Below are 21,372 nucleotides of genomic sequence, written 5' to 3' on the forward strand. Positions count from 1 at the left end.
GCCTCCCCTCTCTCCCCCGGTCCCTGCGCCTCCCCTCTCTCTCCCCCGGTCCCTGCGCCTCCCCTCTCTCTCCCCCGGTCCCTGCGCCTCCTCTCTCTCCCCCGGTCCCTGCGCCTCCTCTCTCTCCCCCGGTCCCTGCGCCTCCCCTCTCTCCCCCGGACCCTGCGCCTCCCCTCTCTCTCCCCCGGTCCCTGCGCCTCCCCTCTCTCTCCCCCGGTCCCTGCGCCTCCTCTCTCTCCCCCGGTCCCTGCGCCTCCTCTCTCTCCCCCGGTCCCTGCGCCTCCCCTCTCTCCCCCGGTCCCTGCGCCTCCCCTCTCCCGGTCCCTGCGCCTCCCCTCTCTCCCCCGGTCCCTGCGCCTCCCCTCTCTCCCCCGGTCCCTGCGCCTCCCCTCTCCCCCGGTCCCTGCGCCTCCTCTCTCTCCCCCGGTCCCTGCGCCTCCCCTCTCTCCCCCGGTCCCTGCGCCTCCTCTCTCCCCCGGTCCCTGCGCCTCCTCTCTCCCCCGGTCCCTGCGCCTCCCCTCTCTCCCCCGGTCCCTGCGCCTCCCCTCTCTCCCCCGGTCCCTGCGCCTCCCCTCTCTCTCCCCCGGTCCCTGCGCCTCCCCTCTCTCCCCCGGTCCCTGCTCCTCCCCTCTCTCCCCCGGTCCCTGCGCCTCCCCTCTCTCTCCCGGTCCCTGCACCTCCCCTCTCTCTCCCGGTCCCTGCACCTCCACTCTCTCCCCCGGTCCCTGCGCCTCCCCTCTCTCTCCCCCGGTCCCTGCGCCTCCCCTCTCTCTCCCCCGGTCCCTGCGCCTCCCCTCTCTCCCCCGGTCCCTGCGCCTCCCCTCTCTCCCCCGGTCCCTGCGCCTCCCCTCTCTCCCCCAGTCCCTGCGCCTCCTCTCTCTCCCCCGGTCCCTGCGCCTCCCCTCTCTCCCCCGGTCCCTGCGCCTCCCCTCTCTCCCCCGGTCCCTGCGCCTCCCCTCTCTCCCCCGGTCCCTGCGCCTCCCCTCTCTCCCCCGGTCCCTGCGCCTCCCCTCTCTCTCCCCGGTCCCTGCGCCTCCCCTCTCTCCCCCGGTCCCTGCGCCTCCCCTCTCTCTCCCCCGGTCCCTGCGCCTCCCCTCTCTCCCCCGGTCCCTGCGCCTCCTCTCTCTCTCCCCCGGTCCCTGCGCCTCCCCTCTCTCCCCCGGTCCCTGCGCCTCCCCTCTCTCCCCCGGTCCCTGCGCCTCCCCTCTCTCCCCCGGTCCCTGCGCCTCCTCTCTCCCCCGGTCCCTGCGCCTCCCCTCTCTCTCCCCCGGTCCCTGCGCCTCCCCTCTCTCCCCCGGTCCCTGCGCCTCCCCTCTCTCCCCCGGTCCCTGCGCCTCCCCTCTCTCCCCCGGTACCTGCGCCTCCCCTCTCTCCCCCGGTCCCTGCGCCTCCCCTCTCCCCCGGTCCCTGCGCCACCCCTCTCTCTCCCCGGTCCCTGCGCCTCCCCTCTCTCCCCCGGTCCCTGCGCCTCCCCTCTCTCCCCCGGTCCCTGCGCCTCTCCTCTCTCCCCCGGTCCCTGCGCCTCCCCTCTCTCCCCCGGTCCCTGCGCCTCCCCTCTCTCCCCCGGTCCCTGCGCCTCCCCTCTCTCCCCCGGTCCCTGCGCCTCCCCTCTCTCTCCCCGGTCCCTGCGCCTCCCCTCTCTCCCCCGGTCCCTGCGCCTCCCCTCTCTCCCCCGGTCCCTGCGCCTCCCCTCTCTCCCCCGGTCCCTGCGCCTCCCCTCTCTCTCTCGGTCCCTGCACCTCCCCTCTCTCCCCCGTCCCTGCACCTCCCCTCTCTCTCCCCCGGTCCCTGCGCCTCCTCTCTCTCTCGGTCCCGGCGCCTCCCCTCTCCCCCGGTCCCTGCGCCTCTTCTCTCTCCCCCGGTCCCTGCGCCTCCCCTCTCTCCCCCGGTCCCTGCGCCTCCCCCCTCTCCCCTGGTCCCTGCGCCTCCCCTCTCTCTCTCAGTCCCTGCGCCTCCCCTCTCTCCCGGTTCCTGCTCCTCCCCTCTCTCTCGGTTCCTGCGCCTCCCTTCTCTCCCCTGGTCCCTGCGCCTCCCCTCTCTCCCGGTTCCTGCTCCTCCCCTCTCTCTCGGTTCCTGCGCCTCCCTTCTCTCCCCTGGTCCCTGCGCCTCCCCTCTCTCCTCTCTCTTCCCCTGCTTCCTTCCTTTGCTGATTATTAACCCCCTCTGCTCTCTCTCCACCCCCCTGCAGAGGACATCAGGGGGTTCGCCGCCCTCCTGAAGCACGAGGAGGATGAGGCAGAAGATGTCGGTGAGCTGGTACTGGTTTCAGATGAAGTCTCCGAGCCTCCGAACACCAGCACCGCGTGGAACATTCGCCCGGAAGAGCCGGATTTATCCATCGACTTGTTTCAAGAGAGTGAAGATGTAGTTATGGAAGAAGAGCGTCCTGCAGGTGATGAAGAGCTGGACCAGGCTTGCGAGATGTCCCGAACTGCCTATCAGGAGAGGCAGCTGGACGAGGAGGCTGAGCTACTGCTGGTAACACAGAGGTCCATGGACATTCAGCAACTACCCAACATGGAAGAGGAGGAGGAGGAGCTGCAGAGAGCGCTGGAGATGTCTATGAGAGAGCAGGCCATGAGTGAGACCTTGGGGACAGAAGACAGTCTCGAGAGAGCATTGGCGATGTCCCTGAGAGAGCAGTCCCTGGAAGAGACGGACGAGTCTCTGCAGAGGACGCTGGAGATGTCATTTAGAGGCACACAGGAACATGGACAGACGAGTGGAGCTGAGGGGAGATCCTGGGAGGAGGTGGAGAGAGCAATGGGCACTGCCTGTCTGAGAGTGCTAGCGGGGGACAAGACAGAGCTGGTGATGGCATGCACAGCTGTGCGCCAGGCAGTGACGGGCAAGCTGCGCACGGAGACGCTGAAAGGAGTGCAGGGTCTGAACACGCAGCACGCGGGAATCCTGTCTGCGCTACAGAGGAAGTATGGAGTCAGCATCACGGTGTCTGGGGATCAGGCACAGGTACAGGGCTTCACACGGTCCCCCACCAGCTGCCAGCAGGAGCTGGCCCAGATCCTGAGCGCCCTGCAGGGGGAGGGCATGGTCTTGGCACAGGGCCCCCCCCTGATAGTTCCGGACATGCAGCGGCACAGGGTGAAGCTGTTCTCAGTACCTGAGACGTCCGCGGAGTATTCCCGTGTCGTGCAGCCATTCCACGACACGCTACAGGAGCTCAGGCACTGTATACAGGTCCTAGAGGTGAGGAAACCCAACACCGTGACACAGACCCACCAGGCTACACACATGGGTAGTAGTGTGGGGAGGCGGGGAGCCAGCAAGGGGGGCAGCTAGAAGCAGAGGGAGATGCAGCTAGAGGCAGAGAGGGGGGCAGTACACCTCCCCTGCTGTACACCTCCCCTGCTGTACATCTCCCCAAACCCTCCCCTGCTGTACCCCTCCCCTGCTGTACACCTCCCCAGAACCTCCCCTGCTGTACACCTCCCCAGAACCTCCCCTGCTGTACACCTCCCCAGACCCTCCCCTGCTGTACACCTCCCCTGCAGTACACCTCCCCAGAACCTCCCCTGCAGTACACCTCCCCAGACCCTCCCCTGCTGTACACCTCCCCAGACCCTCCCCTGCTGTACACCTCCCCAGACCCTCCCCTGCTGTACACCTCCCCAGACCCTCCCCTGCTGTACACCTCCCCAGACCCTCCCCTGCTGTACACCTCCCCAGACCCTCCCCTGCTGTACACCTCCCCAGACCCTCCCCTGCTGTACACCTCCCCTGCTGTACACCTCCCCAGAACCTCCCCTGCTGTACACCTCCCCAGAACCTCCCCTGCTGTACACCTCCCCAGAACCTCCCCTGCTGTACACCTCCCCAGCCCCTCTGTCACGGTAGCTAGTGATAGGTTATAATACACACCAAAATATCTGAGTTGAATTGAACACGACTTAGATATAATAAAGATAGTTTATTCCTTAGATAGGTGAACACACAAGATGATACAAACAACAGACAAGAAATAGCACTTATTTAAGGGTTGGACAATGAAGCAATCAGGTACAGGATTGGCAATTCATTCAGCAATACAGGTTCAGATGAAGATATCACGAAAAGACAATGGGTATAGGGCTTACACTTGTTTATATAGAGTTTCAGCCCCATACCTTAACCTTTGGGCGCCTGAAAGTCTAGCTGACTTCTTTGTAGTCAGGAAACCCTTTTGTCTGTAAATGTGAATTATGACACTTACAGACCACTCAGGCTCTGCGTTTCTCCGCCCTATTGTACACAATCAGAGTGGTCAGCCTTTGATCAGGGAGGCTGTTTGTAGACAAATGGTCGCCATCCTGAACATTAACATAAAGCAGAGCCGGTAACTTTCCCGGGCTTTATTCCAGCCCTGAAAAACAGTATATTCTTTAATATCTACACATATTAAAATAATCTGTTCTGTGGGTCTGAGCGGGCTGAAATTTGCCAGGTCCTCATGCCGGAGGACCTTTGCCATAGTGGCCAAATATCAGCCCTCCACGACCCCCAGAACCGGAGACACAAAAAAACAAGTTAAAATCCCCTATTAACTTTAATGCAGGATTCTCCGCTATTAGCTAAAAGAAATCACTCTCCTATTGAAATCAATGGGCTCCGCCGCTATAAGCTTTCAATGAAGCAACTCTGCCATTGAAGTCAATGGGAAAACCACAATTTTCACATTTGCCCATACTCCGTCTGGTTGATCGGAGAGGGCTGGAAATGGCCATGCCGTCATGCTGGAACAGTGACTACCTGCGACCAAAATCCCAGCCCTCTGGTACTCACAGAACCGGAGATATGGGCTTACACTTTACACGCTTTCGGACTTAGCCATTTCAAAGCCACGCGGCTTTCCTCCATTAGAATCAATATGGCCGGCGCCTCCATAGGATTCAATGGGACCTCCGCTGCCATTAGAGTCAGTGGCGCGACCCTCGTGGCGAGCGCGACCCTTTACGGGGGTCCTTAATTCCCGAACCCGGTGGTGGTCGAGTGTGGGGGTTTCTAGGGTCTAGGGGCAAAAATAATTTTATTCCTGGGTGCCCTAGAACCTAAGTTTCCTACGCCAATTGTATTTTAACTTGACCTAGTGTGATCAAAAGCTCTTTTTTAGATATTCTATCCGCTTCTGCGGTTTGCGGTTTGCATGGCTGCCAACTCGTTCCTGGAGGTCGGCGTCGAGGAATCCCCATTGAAATGAATGGCTCCATTGACTTACAATGGGGAACCGCCGCTCCTCCTCTCGGGCGCGACCTGCAGGTCTTCTGATGAAAATGGGCCCAAATCGCCAGTTTCCCCATAGGATCGTATGGAGCTGCAAAATGGAACCTGCAAAGGCGGGAAAATTGAACAAAGGGCTATAATCACTCCTTAACTATTAACCCTTTCCCTCCCGCATCAATCCCAGTGTATGTGTTGGTGCAGACACTGGAATGGGAACAATACACATTTACAGGGGAATATACATTTGGGTGCTGAAGCAGGGTAAAAACACATTACTGGACCGCAGTCCAGTTAACCCCTTGCTTCCCAAGTGAGAGCAGGGGGTGGCCAAATGGGGTGTAACCCCTTTAATACCGGGCCAAACCCCCTCTCCCATGACACCCTCCCCTGCTGTACACCTCCCCAGACCCTCCCCAGGCTGTACACCTCCCCAGGCTGTACACCTCCCCTGCTGTACACCTCCCCTGCTGTACATCTCCCCTGCTGTACACCTCCCCTGCTGTACACCTCCCCAGACCCTCCCCTGCTGTACACCTCCCCTGCTGTACACCTCCCCTGCTGTACACCTCCCCTGCTGTACACCTCCCCTGCTGTACACCTCCCCAGACCCTCCCCTGCTGTACACCTCCCCAGACCCTCCCCTGCTGTACACCTCCCCTGCTGTACACCTCCCCTGCTGTACACCTCCCCTGCTGTACACCTCCCCAGACCCTCCCCTGCTGTACACCTCCCCAGACCCTCCCCTGCTGTATACCTCCCCTGCTGTATACCTCCCCTGCTGTACACTTCCCCTGCTGTACACCTCCCCTGCTGTACACCTCCCCAGACCCTCCCCTGCTGTACACCTCCCCAGACCCTCCCCTGCTGTACACCTCCCCAGACCCTCCAATGCTGTACACCTCCCCTGCTGTACACCTCCCCTGCTGTACACCTCCCCAGACCCTCCCCTGCTGTACACCTCTCCAGACCCTCCCCTGCTGTACACCTCCCCTGCTGTACACCTCCCCTGCTGTACACCTCCCCAGACCCTCCAATGCTGTACACCTCCCCTGCTGTACACCTCCCCTGCTGTACACCTCCCCAGACCCTCCCCTGCTGTACACCTCTCCAGACCCTCCCCTGCTGTACACCTCCCCAGACCCTCCCCTGCTGTACACCTCCCCAGAACCTCCCCTGCTTTAAACCTCCCCAGACCTTCCCCTGCTGTACACCTCCCCAGACCCTCCCCTGCTGTACACCTCCCCTGCTGTACACCTCCCCAGACCCTCCCCTGCTGTACACCTCCCCAGACCCTCCCCTGCTGTACACCTCCCCTGCTGTACACCTCCCCAGACCCTCCCCTGCTGTACACCTCCCCAGACCCTCCCCTGCTGTACACCTCCCCAGACCCTCCCCTGCTGTACACCTCCCCTGCTGTACACCCTCCCCTGCTGTACACCCTCCCCTGCTGTACACCCTCCCCTGCTGTACACCTCCCCTGCTGTACACCTCCCCTGCTGTACACCTCCCCTGCTGTACACCTCCCCTGCTGTACACCCTCCCCTGCTGTACACCCTCCCCTGCTGTACACCTCCCCAGACCCTCCCCTGCTGTACACCTCCCCTGCTGTATACCTCCCCTGCTGTACACTTCCCCTGCTGTACACCTCCCCTGCTGTACACCTCCCCAGACCCTCCCCTGCTGTACACCTCCCCAGACCCTCCCCTGCTGTACACCTCCCCAGACCCTCCAATGCTGTACACCTCCCCAGACCCTCCCCTGCTGTACACCTCCCATGCTGTACACCTCCCCAGACCCTCCCCTGCTGTACACCTCCCCAGACCCTCCCCTGCTGTACACCTCCCCAGAACCTCCCCTGCTGTACACCTCCCCAGAACCTCCCCTGCTGTACACCTCCCCTGCTGTACATCTCCCCTGCTGTACACCTCCCCTGCTGTACACCTCCCCAGACCCTCCCCTGCTGTACACCTCCCCTGCTGTACACCTCCCCTGCTGTACACCTCCCCAGACCCTCCCCTGCTGTACACCTCCCCAGACCCTCCCCTGCTGTACACCTCCCCTGCTGTACACCTCCCCTGCTGTACACCTCCCCTGCTGTACACCTCCCCAGACCCTCCCCTGCTGTACACCTCCCCTGCTGTACACCTCCCCAGACCCTCCCCTGCTGTATACCTCCCCTGCTGTATACCTCCCCTGCTGTACACTTCCCCTGCTGTACACCTCCCCTGCTGTACACCTCTCCAGACCCTCCCCTGCTGTACACCTCCCCAGACCCTCCCCTGCTGTACACCTCCCCAGACCCTCCAATGCTGTACACCTCCCCTGCTGTACACCTCCCCAGACCCTCCCCTGCTGTACACCTCTCCAGACCCTCCCCTGCTGTACACCTCCCCTGCTGTACACCTCCCCAGACCCTCCCCTGCTGTACACCTCCCCAGACCCTCCAATGCTGTACACCTCCCCTGCTGTACACCTCCCCTGCTGTACACCTCCCCAGACCCTCCCCTGCTGTACACCTCTCCAGACCCTCCCCTGCTGTACACCTCCCCAGACCCTCCCCTGCTGTACACCTCCCCAGAACCTCCCCTGCTTTAAACCTCCCCAGACCCTCCCCTGCTGTACACCTCCCCTGCTGTACACCTCCCCAGACCCTCCCCTGCTGTACACCTCCCCAGACCCTCCCCTGCTGTACACCTCCCCAGACCCTCCCCTGCTGTACACCTCCCCTGCTGTACACCTCCCCAGACCCTCCCCTGCTGTACACCTCCCCAGGCCCTCCCCTGCTGTACACCTCCCCAGACCCTCCCCTGCTGTACACCTCCCCAGGCTGCTGACCCCCCTTTCCTGCGCTCCCCTTGCAGGTGCAGAAGGTGGTGAACTCCCTGCTGCACAGTCAGTATGTGCTGAAGAAGCAGAACATGTTGGGGTGCGGCCTGCCGGAGCCGGTGGAGCGTGTCCTGTATCATGGTACCACAGAGAGCAGCGCCAGCGAGATCTGCCACCACGGATTCAACCGCAGCTTCTGCGGCAAGAATGGTGAGGATAATACCCCGGGAGAAACACCACCCTGCTGCACAGGGGAATAATAATATCATAATACACCGGGGGGCAATAATACTACACCAGGGGGCTATAATACCCCGGGAGTAACACCACCCTGCTGCACAGGGGAATAATAATATCATAATACACCGGGGGGCAATAATACTACACCAGGGGGCTATAATACCCCGGGAGTAACACCACACTGCTGCACAGGGGAATAATAATATCATAATACACCGGGGGGCAATAATACTACACCAGGGGGCTATAATACCCCGGGGAGTAACACCACACTGCTGCACAGGGGAATAATAATATCATAATACACCGGGGGGCAATAATACTACACCAGGGGGCTATAATACCCCGGGAGTAACACCACACTGCTGCACAGGGGAATAATAATATCATAATACACCGGGGGGCAATAATACTACACCAGGGGGCTATAATACCCCAACACTACACCAGGGGGCTATAATAACCCAACACTACACCACGGGGCAATAATACCCCTATACTACACCAGGGGGCAATAATAACCCAACACTACACCACGGGGCAATAATACCCCTATACTACACCAGGGGGCTATAATACCCCAACACTATACCAGGGGGCTATAATACCCCAACACTATACCAGGGGGCTATAATACCCCAACACTACACCAGGGGGCTATAATACCCCAACACTACACCACGGGGCAATAATAACCCAACACTACTCCAGGGGGCGATAATACCCCAACACTACACCAGGGCAATAATACCCCAACACTACACCTGGGGCAATAATAACCCAACACTACTCCAGGGGGCGATAATATCCCAACACTACACCAGGGCAATAATACCCCAACACTACACCTGGGGCAATAATACCCCAACAATACATCAGGGACCAATAATACCCAAATATTACAGTGGGTAGAAACACAGGGACCTCACATTACACAGGGACCCCCAAAATACCCAGGCAATATACAATATAATATTACAGGGACCTCAATAATATAGGGACCCTTATACTGCCCTAATGCAGGGACCACCATAAGGCCCTAAAAATACAGCCCTCCCCCCCCCCCTTCATACTGCTGTAATAATACAGGGAACCCCCATACTGTCCTAATACTACAGAGACCCGCCCATACTGTCCTAATACAGGGAACCCCCATACTGTCCTAATACTACAGAGACCCCCCCATACTGTCCTAATACTAAAGAGACCCCCCCATACTGTCCTAATACAGGGAACCCCCATACTGTCCTAATACTACAGAGACCCCCCCATACTGTCCTAATACAGGGAACCCCCATACCGTCCTAATACTACAGAGACCCCCCCCATACTGTCCTAATACTACAGAGTCCCCCCATACTGCCCTAATACTACAGAACCCCCATACTGTCCTAATACTGCTAACCCCATGAGCATCTGTAACCTGTCCCTAAGCTCTTCTACATTCTGTAGCACAGAAGCATCAGTATTGGTAGTTAGTCTCCCTTCCCATCCCTCATGGAACATGGATCCCTCAGCGGTCCCCGTACCCTACAACCATATAGCAGCTCAAAGGTGAGAACCCGGTAGATTTTTGCGGTTCTCGGTATGCAAACAGCAAGTGCTGTACATGAGCCTCCCAGTCTTACTGTTCAGCTTCTGCAAAGGCTCGCAATATCTGCTTCAGGGTCCCATTGACCCGCTCACACAGTCCGTTTGTCTGGGGGTGGTAAGGGGCAGTACGGAGGGCTGTCACCCCGCACGTAGCCCAGTGACACTGGAGCAATTCAGACAGGAACTGCGCCCCTTGATCTGTTAGGTTCTCACCAGGGAACCCTACTCTGGTAAAAATCCCTATCAAAGCTTCCGCCACCTTTCTAGCCTCAATGGATGAAAGTGCCACAGCCTTAGGGTACCGGGTCGCAAAATCGACCACCGTGAGGATGTAGCACTTCCCCGTCCAGCTAGGGACCAGAAGGGGTCCCACTATATCGATTGCTACCCTCTGGAAAGGTTCAACAATCAGCGGGAGTTGCTTCAGGGGGACCTTCACACGGTCGCCCGACTTTCCTACTCGCTGGCACGCATCAAATCTGCCACTGCCACTGCCATAGATGCCCCCGGCCAGTAAAACCGCTGCAATAGCCGGGTTCTGGTGCGGGTGATCCCCTGATGTCCCGCTAGTGGGATGGAGTGGGCTACCTGCAACAACTGCTGCCTGTACTCCCTGGGTACCACTAGCTGTCTCCTACCTGTCCTTACTCTGTCTGGAGCATCAGGGGCATGCTCTCTGTACAGGAGCCCATGGTGCCAGTGATACCGATCCGACCCACTCTCAGAGACGGACTCGGACGCCCTAAGTCTCATGCCCTCTAAGCTGGGATCGGACCACACTGCTTATCTGAACCTTGTGCCTAGCTCCGGCCACTCACCCTCAGTCACTAAGTCAGGGGATGGGGTACGTTGGCAGGAATGTCAGGACATAGTACAGACTCAGTCTGGCTTACCTGTCTGGTCTCTGCGGAGACCTCATGATTCGGTGGTCCCAAATGCATGGGGACAGAGATTTCCTCAGTGTGCAAGTGCCCGACTTTGGCTCCTGGTGACTACGGCCACAGAAGCATCTTCACTCGCAAAAGAGCAGATGAGGTGTCCTAGGTCATTACCGAGTAGCAACTTGGTATCCAACCCTGGCAAGACACCCACATCCCTCACTCCTCATCCGGCACCCCCAGTCGAGGAACACCAGGGTGACCTGGATTGACCTAGGTCCCTGGTCTGGCATAGTGACCTGCATCCCCGGTCCAGGGAGCAGATCCCCTGGGCTAACCATATCAGGTCGCACCAGGATAATTGTAGCACCGGAGTCGAACAGGCCGGCCGTCTGGTGATCTCCAATGGTCACAGGATGCAAATGCTTCCTCCGGACATCGTTGACCTGCAGCCCAACTGCTGCAACTTGATGCACGTCTGCCTCCTCCGCTGCGCTGACTGTAGATGGTGTCGGGACCGCCGCCTGGGTCCTCAGCTGTACCCGTTGGACGGCTGCTGGCTGCTCCTCTGTGGGTACAAGTCCCATATACAGTAGGTGACCGCCTTTGCCGCTTGGGTATGATGCCCTGGAGGTGGGTTGCTGGAACGATGCAGATCGGGACAATTTAGCTTGATATCCCGGTCCGGTGGCACTGATAGCATCTCCGCACAAATTCAGTGGTCTTAGCTGCAGTTCCCCCAGCTGAAGGTTTGGGTTTCCAGGTTGGGGTAGGGTGAGCAGCCTGAGCTGCCTTGGCTGGGACAGCCTTGGCAGGGGCGAGTGCCCACTTGGCAAGTTGTGGGCGAGTAGTCACATACTCGTCCGCCAGCCTGGCAGCCGCAATGTAGGTTTTTTTTTTTTTGTCGACGACCCACTCTCGGACCTCAGGCGTACACTTCTGCAAAAACTGCTCCTTGAAGATGAGATCTAGCAGTCCCCGGTGTTTGGTGGTCCCGCACCCGTCGATCCACTGGGTACCGTGCTGGGCTATTCTGCCCACAAACTCCAAGTGAGTGTCCCGCACAGTCTTTTCCCCAGATCGGAACAGTCCCCAATAAGCCTCAGGATTGAGGGCATACCGGTCAAGCAAAATCGCCTTGACATGCTTGTAGTCGTGGCTGTCCACAGTCGGGATTCCCTGAAAAGCATTCATAGTTGCATAGTTACATAGCACTGGTCCTCAAAGACTTTTAGAAAGCCATTGATGTTGTCTGTGCCATCCACAAACTGTGATGAGACACCCTCGGGGTTCTGGGCTGGTCAGGGTCCCGATGGGGATGGGACTTCTGAGCACCTTGGGCAGCAGCGATCCTTCTGCTCAAAGGAGGCCCCGGTAACCTCGGCTGTAATGAGAACCGTCAGATCTGCAGCAGGGACAGCAGCAGCCCCCGGGGCTATTGCAGGTGGGACCACAGGCTCACCCTCACCCTTGTCCTCTGTGTCTGCGATCCCCACAATATCCAGCATTGCATCCTGGGCTAGGGTAGCCACGGTTGCCTCCATAACCAGAGAGCAAGCCAGCCCGGCTTCGTGGAGCTCCAGAGCCTCCTCGAGTTGCGTCTTAGCTCGACCGTCTGTCGGTAGTCCGTAACTCTCACACCGAGTAACGATTCTCAGGCGATCTCATGACCGAAACTGTCCTGACCGCTCAGACATATTCACCTTTGGGCACTAAGCTACAGTCACAAAGAACAGGGTACTTTCTCCTGCCTTGTGTAAATTGTGCGTACGTGTACTACTTGTTTTGGGAGCTCACAATCTATGAGCTCCTCTTTGTACTATAAACCCCTGCAGGAATTTATAGTCCAAAGCTGAATGATCCCACCACTGTCACCAGAAAAAAGCCTGTCACGGGAGACCAGGTACTTCCTGTCACAGGAGACCAGGTACTTCCTGTCACGGGAGACCAGGTACTTCCTGTCACGGGAGACCAGGTACTTCCTGTCACGGGAGACCAGGTACTTCCTGTCACGGGAGACCAGGTACTTCCTGTCACGGGAGACCAGGTACTTCCTGTCACAGGAGACCAGGTACTTCCTGTCACGGGAGACCAGGTACTTCCTGTCACGGGAGACCAGGTACTTCCTGTCACGGGAGACCAGGTACTTCCTGTCACTGGAGACCAGGTACTTCCTGTCACGGGAGACCAGGTACGTTTTACACCATATATAGATTACCAGGATCATTCATTAGGCAAAACGAGATAGTATATACAAATTGCATTTATTTTGGTAAACCTGCTTACAACAAGAAGAGATACACAAGGAACAGTAAAAAATACACTTACTGGGGGTCTGGGGGGAATCTAGACTTTCCTGGGTGCAGGGCGCCCGCTTGGATAAGCTTATCCTGACACGGATATACCCGCGGTTCTCCTGGTCCTCTTATCGGCTTCAATTGCTAGCCGCGATCGCTCCATTCGATTTCGAGAACTCGGGCGCAAAGGACGGGACTTTTTCTCTGCGAGGCAACTTTCCAGGCTTCCAAACGAAGCCGGTCGCTCTGTTATTTCGCACAGAGCAACTTTGAAAAGCCCGCCGAGCTTCATCGACTCACCTCATTGGTTGGCTTGGATGGACTTTCTCCCTCTCTTGGTCAGCACCTTACATACACTGCGCTGGGCTATCCCCAGAACGGAGGGGGAAGGAGCAGCCAATCGAAGCATGGGATTTCCTCCACGTCAGCCAATAGAAAGAGGAGCTCGCCCCCGGCTGACGTCAGAGGAGTAGGCGTGCCGAGCAGGCTCGAAAATCCAGGTGCGCGGGAAATATGATTTTAGCCAAAAGGAGAGCAGACTCCTCCATTGCCCCCTGCGGGGCCGGCTCCATCCATTCGGGAAACTATAAAAGATGACCCCGCAGGGAGCCCTCTGCAGTCCGGACCTGGCCATTCGCCCTTTCCCCGCTCACCAAACGTTTTCACGCCTCTGGACATCCTCTCCCCTTTGAACCACGGACTCTATGCATAGAGCCTTATAATAAATGTACCAAACATAATAAAATATACATTAATACGTGGGGGACGTCGGGACTGAGATATCGGGGCTCGAAACTCCGGAGTCTGGGGAACGCTGGGCAGCCCCGGTGTGATTCTAATCATGTACCGACAAACAGTGCCGGCACGCCGGGGAGAATTAAGGTGCTACCGGCAGCCCCGGTGTGATTCTACTCATGTACCGACAAATAGTGCCGGCACGCCGGGGAGAATTAAGGTGCTACCGGCAGCCCCGGTGTGATTCTAATCATGTACCGACAAATAGTGCCGGCACGCCCGGGAGAATTAAGGTGCTACCGGCAGCCCCGGTGTAATTCTACTCATGTACCGACAAATAGTGCCGGCACGCCGGGGAGAATTAAGGTGCTACCGGCAGCCCCGGTGTAATTCTACTCATGTACCGACAAACAGTGCCGGCACGCCGGGGAGAATTAAGGTGCTACCGGCAGCCCCGGTGTAATTCTACTCATGTACCGACAAATAGTGCCGGCACGCCGGGGAGAATTAAGGTGCTACCGGCAGCCCCGGTGTAATTCTACTCATGTACCGACAAATAGTGCCGGCACGCCCGGGAGAATTAAGGTGCTACCGGCAGCCCCGGTGTAATTCTACTCATGTACCGACAAATAGTGCCGGCACGCCGGGGAGAATTAGGTGCTACCGGCAGCCCCGGTGTAATTCTACTCATGTACCGACAAATAGTGCCGGCACGCCGGGGAGAATTAAGGTGCTACCGGCAGCCCCGGTGTAATTCTACTCATGTACCTTCAAATAGTGCCGGCACGCCGGGGAGAATTAAGGTGCTACCGGCAGCTCCAGTGTAATTCTACTCATGTACCTTCAAACAGTGCCGGCACGCCGGGGAGAATTAAGGTGCTACCGGCAGCTCCGGTGTGATTCTACTCATGTACCTTCAAATAGTGCCGGCACGCCGGGGAGAATTAAGGTGCTACCGGCAGCCCCGGGCCCCGAACCCCTGCAAATAAAATAATTACATTCTTACCCAAATATCCCACATAAAACTCACACAGGAAGTTTCACGAGTCTGGGGTTACCCTTACACGTCACGTTCCCCTCTCCTGCCTCTCCCCCCCCCCCTCACATTCCCCTCTCCTGCCTCCTCCCCCCCCTCACGTTCCCCTCTCCTGCCTCCTCCCCCCCTCACATTCCCCTCTCCTGCCTCCTCCAACCCCTCACATTCCCCTCTCCTGCCTCTCCCCCCCTCACGTTCCCCTCTCCTGCCTCCTCCCCCCCCTCACATTCCCCTCTCCTGCCTCCTCCCCCTCACATTCCCCTCTCCTGCCTCCTCCCCCCCTCACATTCCCCTCTCCTGCCTCCTCCCCCCCTCACATTCCCCTCTCCTGCCTCCTCCCCCCCTCACATTCCCCTCTCCTGCCTCCTCCCCCCTCACATTCCCCTCTCCTGCCTCCTCCCCCCTCACATTCCCCTCTCCTGCCTCCTCCCCCCTCACATTCCCCTCTCCTGCCTCCTCCCCCCTCACATTCCCCTCTCCTGCCTCCTCCCCCCTCACATTCCCCTCTCCTGCCTCCTCCCCCCCTCACATTCCCCTCTCCTGCCTCCTCCCCCCTCACATTCCCCTCTCCTGCCTCCTCCCCCTCACATTCCCCTCTCCTGCCTCCTCCCCCCTCACATTCCACCTCCTGCCTCCTCCCCCCTCACATTCCCCTCTCCTGCATCCTCCCCCCCCTCATGTTCCCCTCTCCTGCCTCCTCCCCCCTCACATTCCCCTCTCCTGCCTCCTCCCCCTCACATTCCCCTCTCCTGCCTCCTCCCCCTCACATTCCCCTCTCCTGCCTCCTCCCCCCTCACGTTCCCCTCTCCTGCCTCCTCCCCCCCTCACATTCCCCTCTCCTGCCTCCTCCCCCTCACATTCCCCTCTCCTGCCTCCTCCCCCCCTCACATTCCCCTCTCCTGCCTCCTCCCCCCCTCACATTCCCCTCTCTGCCTCCTCCCCCTCTCCTGCCTCCTCCCCCCCTCACATTCCCCTCTCCTGCCTCCTCCCCCTCACGTTCCCCTCTCCTGCCTCCTCCCCCCTCACATTCCCCTCTCCTGCCTCCTCCCCCCATCACATTCCCCTCTCCTGCCTCCTCCCCCCTCACATTCCCCTCTCCTGCCTCCTCCCCCCTCACATTCCCCTCTCCTGCCTCCTCCCCCTCACATTCCCCTCTCCTGTCTCCTCCCCCTCACATTCCCCTCTCCTGCCTCCTCTCCCCCCTCACGTTCCCCTCTCCTGCCTCCTCCCCCTCACATTCCCCTCCTGCCTCCTCACATTCCCCTCTCCTGCCTCCTCCCCCCTCAAATTCCCCTCTCCTGCCTCCTCCCCCCCTCACGTTCCCCTCTCCTGCCTCCTCCCCCTCACGTTCCCCTCTCCTGCCTCCTCCCCCCCTCACGTTCCCCTCTCCTGCCTCCTCCCCCCCTCACGTTCCCCTCTCCTGACTCCTCCCCCCCTCACGTTCCCCCTCTCCTGCCTCCTCCCCCCTCACGTTCCCCTCTCCTGCCTCCTCCCCCCTCACGTTCCCCTCTCCTGCCTCCTCCCCCCCACACGTTCCCCTTTCCTGCCTCCTCCCCCCTCACGTTCCCCCTCTCCTGCCTCCTCCCCCCTCACGTTCCCCCTCTCCTGCCTCCTCCCCCCCTCACGTTCACCCTCTCCTGCCTCCTCCCCCCCCTCACGTTCCCCCTCTCCTGCCTCCTCTCCCCCCTCACGTTCCCACTCTCCTGCCTCCTCCCCTCTCACATTTCCCTCTCCTGCCTCCTCCCCACTCACATTCCCCTTCTCCTGCCTCCTCCCCACTCACATTCCCCTTCTCCTGCCTCCTCCCCACTCACATTCCCCCTCTCCTGCCTCCTCCCCCCCTCACGTTCCCCTCTCCTGCCTCCCCCCCCTCACGTTCCCATCTCCTGCCTCCTCCCCCCCTCACGTTCCCGTCTTCTGCCTCCTCCCCCCCCTCACGCTCCCGTCTTCTGCCTCCTCCCCCCCCTCACGTTCCCCTCTCCTGCCTCCTCCCCCTCACATTCCCCTCTCCTCCCCCTCACATTCCCCTCTCCTGCCTCCTCTCCCCCCTCACGTTCCCCTCTCCTGCCTCCTCCCCCTTACATTCCCCTCCTGGCTCCTCACATTCCCCTCTCCTGCCTCCTCCCCCCTCAAATTCCCCTCTCCTGCCTCCTCCCCCCTCACGTTCCCCTCTCCTGCCTCCTCCCCCCCTCACGTTCCCCTCTCCTGCCTCCTCCCCCCCCTCACGTTCCCCTCTCCTGCCTCCTCTCCCCCCTCATGTTCCCCTCTCCTGCCTCCTCTCCCCCCCCACATTCCTCCTCTCCCCCCTCACGTTCCCCTCTCCTGCCTCCTCTCCCCCCTCACGTTCCCCCTCCTCCTGCTTCCCCTCCCCCTCACGTTCCCTCTCCTGCCTCCTCCCCCTCACATTCCCCTCTCCTCCCCCTCACATTCCCCTCTCCTGCCTCCTCTCCCCCCTCACGTTCCCCTCTCCTGCCTCCTCCCCCCCTCACGTTCCCCTCTCCTGCCTCCTCCCCCCCCTCACGTTCCCCTCTCCTGCCTCCTCTCCCCCCTCATGTTCCCCTCTCCTGCCTCCTCTCCCCCCCCACATTCCTCCTCTCCCCCCTCACGTTCCCCTCTCCTGCCTCCTCTCCCCCCTCACGTTCCCCCTCCTCCTGCTTCCCCTCCCCCTCACGTTCCCTCTCCTGCCTCCTCCCCCTCACATTCCCCTCTCCTCCCCCTCACATTCCCCTCTCCTGCCTCCTCTCCCCCCTCACGTTCCCCTCTCCTGCCTCCTCCCCCTTACATTCCCCTCCTGGCTCCTCACATTCCCCTCTCCTGCCTCCTCCCCCCTCAAATTCCCCTCTCCTGCCTCCTCCCCCCTCACGTTCCCCTCTCCTGCCTCCTCCCCCCCTCACGTTCCCCTCTCCTGCCTCCTCCCCCCCCTCACGTTCCCCTCTCCTGCCTCCTCTCCCCCCTCATGTTCCCCTCTCCTGCCTCCTCTCCCCCCCCACATTCCTCCTCTCCCCCCTCACGTTCCCCTCTCCTGCCTCCTCTCCCCCCTCACGTTCCCCCTCCTCCTGCTTCCCCTCCCCCTCACGTTCCCTCTCCTGCCTCCTCTCCCCCCTCACGTTCCCCCTCTCCTGCCTCTTCCCCCCCTCACGTTCCCTCTCCTGCCTCCTCTCCCCCCTCACGTTCCCCCTCTCCTGCCTCTTCCCCCCCTCACGTTCCCTCTCCTGCCTCCTCTCCCCCTCACGTTCCCCCTCACGTTCCCCCTCTCCTGCCTCTTCCCCCCCTCACGTTCCCTCTCCTGCCTCCTCCCCCTCACGTTCCCCTCTTCTGCCTCCTCTCCCCCCTCACTTTTCCTTTCTCCCCCCCCCCGCCACACTGTACGGGCAGGGGGTGTATTTTTCCACTCAGGCGGCGATGTCCGTCCGGGATAACTACTCTCCCCCCTCACGTTCCCTTCTCCTGCCTCCTCCCCCTCACGTTCCCCTCTCCTGCCTCCCCCCCCTCACATTCCCCTCTCCTGCCTCCCCCCCCTCACGTTCCCCCTCTCCTGCCTCCTCTCCCCCCTCACGTTCGCCTCTCCTGCCTCCTCTCCCCCCTCTCCTACCTCCCCCCCCTCACATTCCCCTCTCCTGCCTCCCCCCCCTCACGTTCCCCTCTCCTGCCTCCCCCCCCTCACATTCCCCTCTCCTGCCTCCCCCCCCCCACGTTCCCTCTCCTGCCTCTTCCCCCCCTCACGTTCCCCCTCTCCTGCCTCCCCCCCTCACGTTCCCCCTCTCCTGCCTCCCCCCCTCACATTCCCCTCTCCTGCCTCCCCCCCCTCACGTTCCCCCTCTCCTGCCTCCTCTCCCCCCTCACGTTCGCCTCTCCTGCCTCCTCTCCCCCCTCTCCTACCTCCCCCCCCTCACATTCCCCTCTCCTGCCTCCCCCCCCTCACGTTCCCCTCTCCTGCCTCCCCCCCCTCACATTCCCCTCTCCTGCCTCCCCCCCCCTCACGTTCCCTCTCCTGCCTCTTCCCCCCCTCACGTTCCCCCTCTCCTGCCTCCCCCCCTCACGTTCCCCCTCTCCTGCCTCCCCCCCCTCACGTTCCCCCTCTCCTGCCTCCTCCCCCCCTCACGTTCCCTCTCCTGCCTCCCCCCCCTCACGTTCCCTCTCCTGCCTCCCTCCCCCTCACGTTCCCCCTCTCCTGCCTCCTCCCCCCCTCACGTTCCCTCTCCTGCCTCCTCTCCCCCCTCTCCTGCCTCCCCCCCCTCACGTTCCCCCTCTCCTGCCTCCCCCCCTCACATTCCCCTCTCCTGCCTCCCCCCCCTCACGTTCCCCTCTCCTGCCTCCTCTCCCCCTCACGTTCCCTCTCCTGCCTCCTCCCCCCGTCACGTTCCCCCTCTCCTGCCTCCCCCCCCTCACGTTCCCCCTCTCCTGCCTCCCCCCCCTCACGTTCCCCTCTCCTGCCTCCCCCCCTCACGTTCCCCTCTCCTGCCTCCCCCCCCTCACGTTCCCCTCTCCTGCCTCCTCTCCCCCTCACGTTCCCTCTCCTGCCTCCTCCCCCCCTCACGTTCCCCCTCTCCTGCCTCCCCCCCCTCACGTTCCCCCTCTCCTGCCTCCCCCCCTCACGTTCCCCTCTCCTGCCTCCCCCCCCCTCACATTCCCCTCTCCTGCCTCCTCTCCCCTCTCACTTTTCCTTTCTCCCCCCCCCAGCCACACTGTACGGGCAGGGGGTGTATTTTTCCACTCAGGCGGCGCTGTCCGCACGGGATAACTACTCTCCCCCCTCGGACGAGGGGAAGAAGTTTGTGTTGGTGTCTAAGGTCCTGACGGGGGAGTTCACACTCGGAAAGCCGGACATGCGAACGCCCCCCTCCGTGCCGGAGAGAACAGGGGGATCCACCCGACGATACGACAGCCTGGCAGACAGCCCCCGCAACCCGTCCATCTTTGTCATATTCAATGACACGCAGGCGTATCCGCAGTACCTAATCACGTGCCGCAGGGGAGCAAGGGCCGGAGTGTGAGTGCGGTGCTAAGCAGGGAGTGAGGGGAGCAAGGGGCGGCGTGTGAGTGCGGTGCACAGCAGGGAGTGAGGGGAGCAAGGGCCGGAGTGTGAGTGCGGTGCTAAGCAGGGAGTGAGGGGAGCAAGGGGCGGAGTGTGAGTGCGGTGCTAAGCAGGGAGTGAGGGGAGCAAGGGCCGGAGTGTGAGTGCGGTGCTAAGCAGGGAGTGAGGGGAGCAAGGGGCGGAGTGTGAGTGCAGTACTAAGCAGGGAGTGAGGGGAGCAAGGGCCGGAGTGTGAGTGCGGTGCTAAGCAGGGAGTGAGGGGAGCAAGGGTCGGAGTGTGAGTGCGGTGCTAAGCAGGGAGTGAGGGGAGCAAGGGGCGGAGTGTGAGTGCGGTGCTAAGCAGGGAGTGAGGGGAGCAAGGGCCGGAGTGTGAGTGCGGTGCTAAGCAGGGAGTGAGGGGAGCAAGGGTCGGAGTGTGAGTGCGGTGCTAAGCAGGGAGTGAGGGGAGCAAGGGATGGTGTGAGTGCGGTGCTAAGCAGGGAGTGAGGGGAGCAAGGGATGGTGTGAGTGCGGTGCTAAGCAGGGAGTGAGGGGAGCAAGGGCCGGAGTGGGAGTGCGGTGCTAAGCAGGGAGTGAGGGGAGCAAGGGGCGGAGTGTGAGTGCGGTGCTAAGCAGGGAGTGAGGGGAGCAAGGGGCAGAGTGTGAGTGCGGTGCTAAGCAGGGAGTGAGGGGAGCAAGGGGCGGAGTGTGAGTGCAGTGCTAAGCAGGGAGTGAGGGGAGCAAGGGGCGGAGTGTGAGTGCGGTGCTAAGCAGGGAGTGAGGGGAGCAATGGCCGGAGTGTGAGTGCGGTGCTAAGCAGGGAGTGAGGGGAGCAAGGGCCGGAGTGTGAGTGCGGTGCTAAGCAGGGAGTGAGGGGAGCAAGGGATGGTGTGAGTGCGGTGCTAAGCAGGGAGTGAGGGGAGCAAGGGATGGTGTGAGTGCGGTGCTAAGCAGGGAGTGAGGGGAGCAAGGGATGGTGTGAGTGCGGTGCTAAGCAGGGAGTGAGGGGAGCAAGGGATGGTGTGAGTGCGGTGCTAAGCAGGGAGTGAGGGGAGCAAGGGCCGGAGTGTGAGTGCGGTGCTAAGCAGGGAGTGAGGGGAGCAAGGGCCGGAGTCTGAGTGCGGTGCTAAGCAGGGAGTGAGGGGAGCAAGGGATGGTGTGAGTGCGGTGCTAAGCAGGGAGTGAGGGGAGCAAGGGATGGTGTGAGTGCGGTGCTAAGCAGGGAGTGAGGGGAGCAAGGGATGGTGTGAGTGCGGTGCTAAGCAGGGAGTGAGGGGAGCAAGGGATGGTGTGAGTGCGGTGCTAAGCAGGGAGTGAGGGGAGCAAGGGCCGGAGTGTGAGTGCGGTGCTAAGCAGGGAGTGAGGGGAGCAAGGGCCGGAGTGGGAGTGCGGTGCTAAGCAGGGAGTGAGGGGAGCAAGGGGCGGAGTGTGAGTGCGGTGCTAAGCAGGGAGTGAGGGGAGCAAGGGGCGGAGTGTGAGTGCGGTGCTAAGCAGGGAGTGAGGGGAGCAAGGGGCGGAGTGTGAGTGCAGTGCTAA

The 21,372-nt window shown here is 60.9% G+C and overlaps 1 protein-coding gene across 5 annotated transcripts in view; it reads left to right on the forward strand.

Annotated features, from left to right (window-relative positions):
* PARP10 (poly(ADP-ribose) polymerase family member 10) overlaps positions 1–21,372 on the forward strand; it is a 103,764-nt gene extending 82,392 nt beyond the window's left edge. For 4 of the 5 annotated variants that reach the window (XM_075584313.1, XM_075584312.1, XM_075584315.1 and 1 more), the window contains 3 exons: positions 2,189–3,207; positions 8,079–8,253; positions 19,503–21,372. In XM_075584313.1, coding sequence (XP_075440428.1) covers positions 2,189–3,207; positions 8,079–8,253; positions 19,503–19,816 — 1,508 coding nt within the window. In that variant the 3' untranslated portion in view covers positions 19,817–21,372. Of the gene's footprint in view, positions 1–2,188; positions 3,208–5,107; positions 5,731–8,078; positions 8,254–19,502 lie in introns of those variants that run through there. The other variant, XM_075584314.1, reaches the window with a different exon arrangement.

The sequence above is a fragment of the Ascaphus truei genome, unplaced genomic scaffold (assembly GCF_040206685.1).
Source record: "Ascaphus truei isolate aAscTru1 unplaced genomic scaffold, aAscTru1.hap1 HAP1_SCAFFOLD_538, whole genome shotgun sequence".
In the NCBI taxonomy this organism is placed as follows: domain Eukaryota; kingdom Metazoa; phylum Chordata; class Amphibia; order Anura; family Ascaphidae; genus Ascaphus; species Ascaphus truei.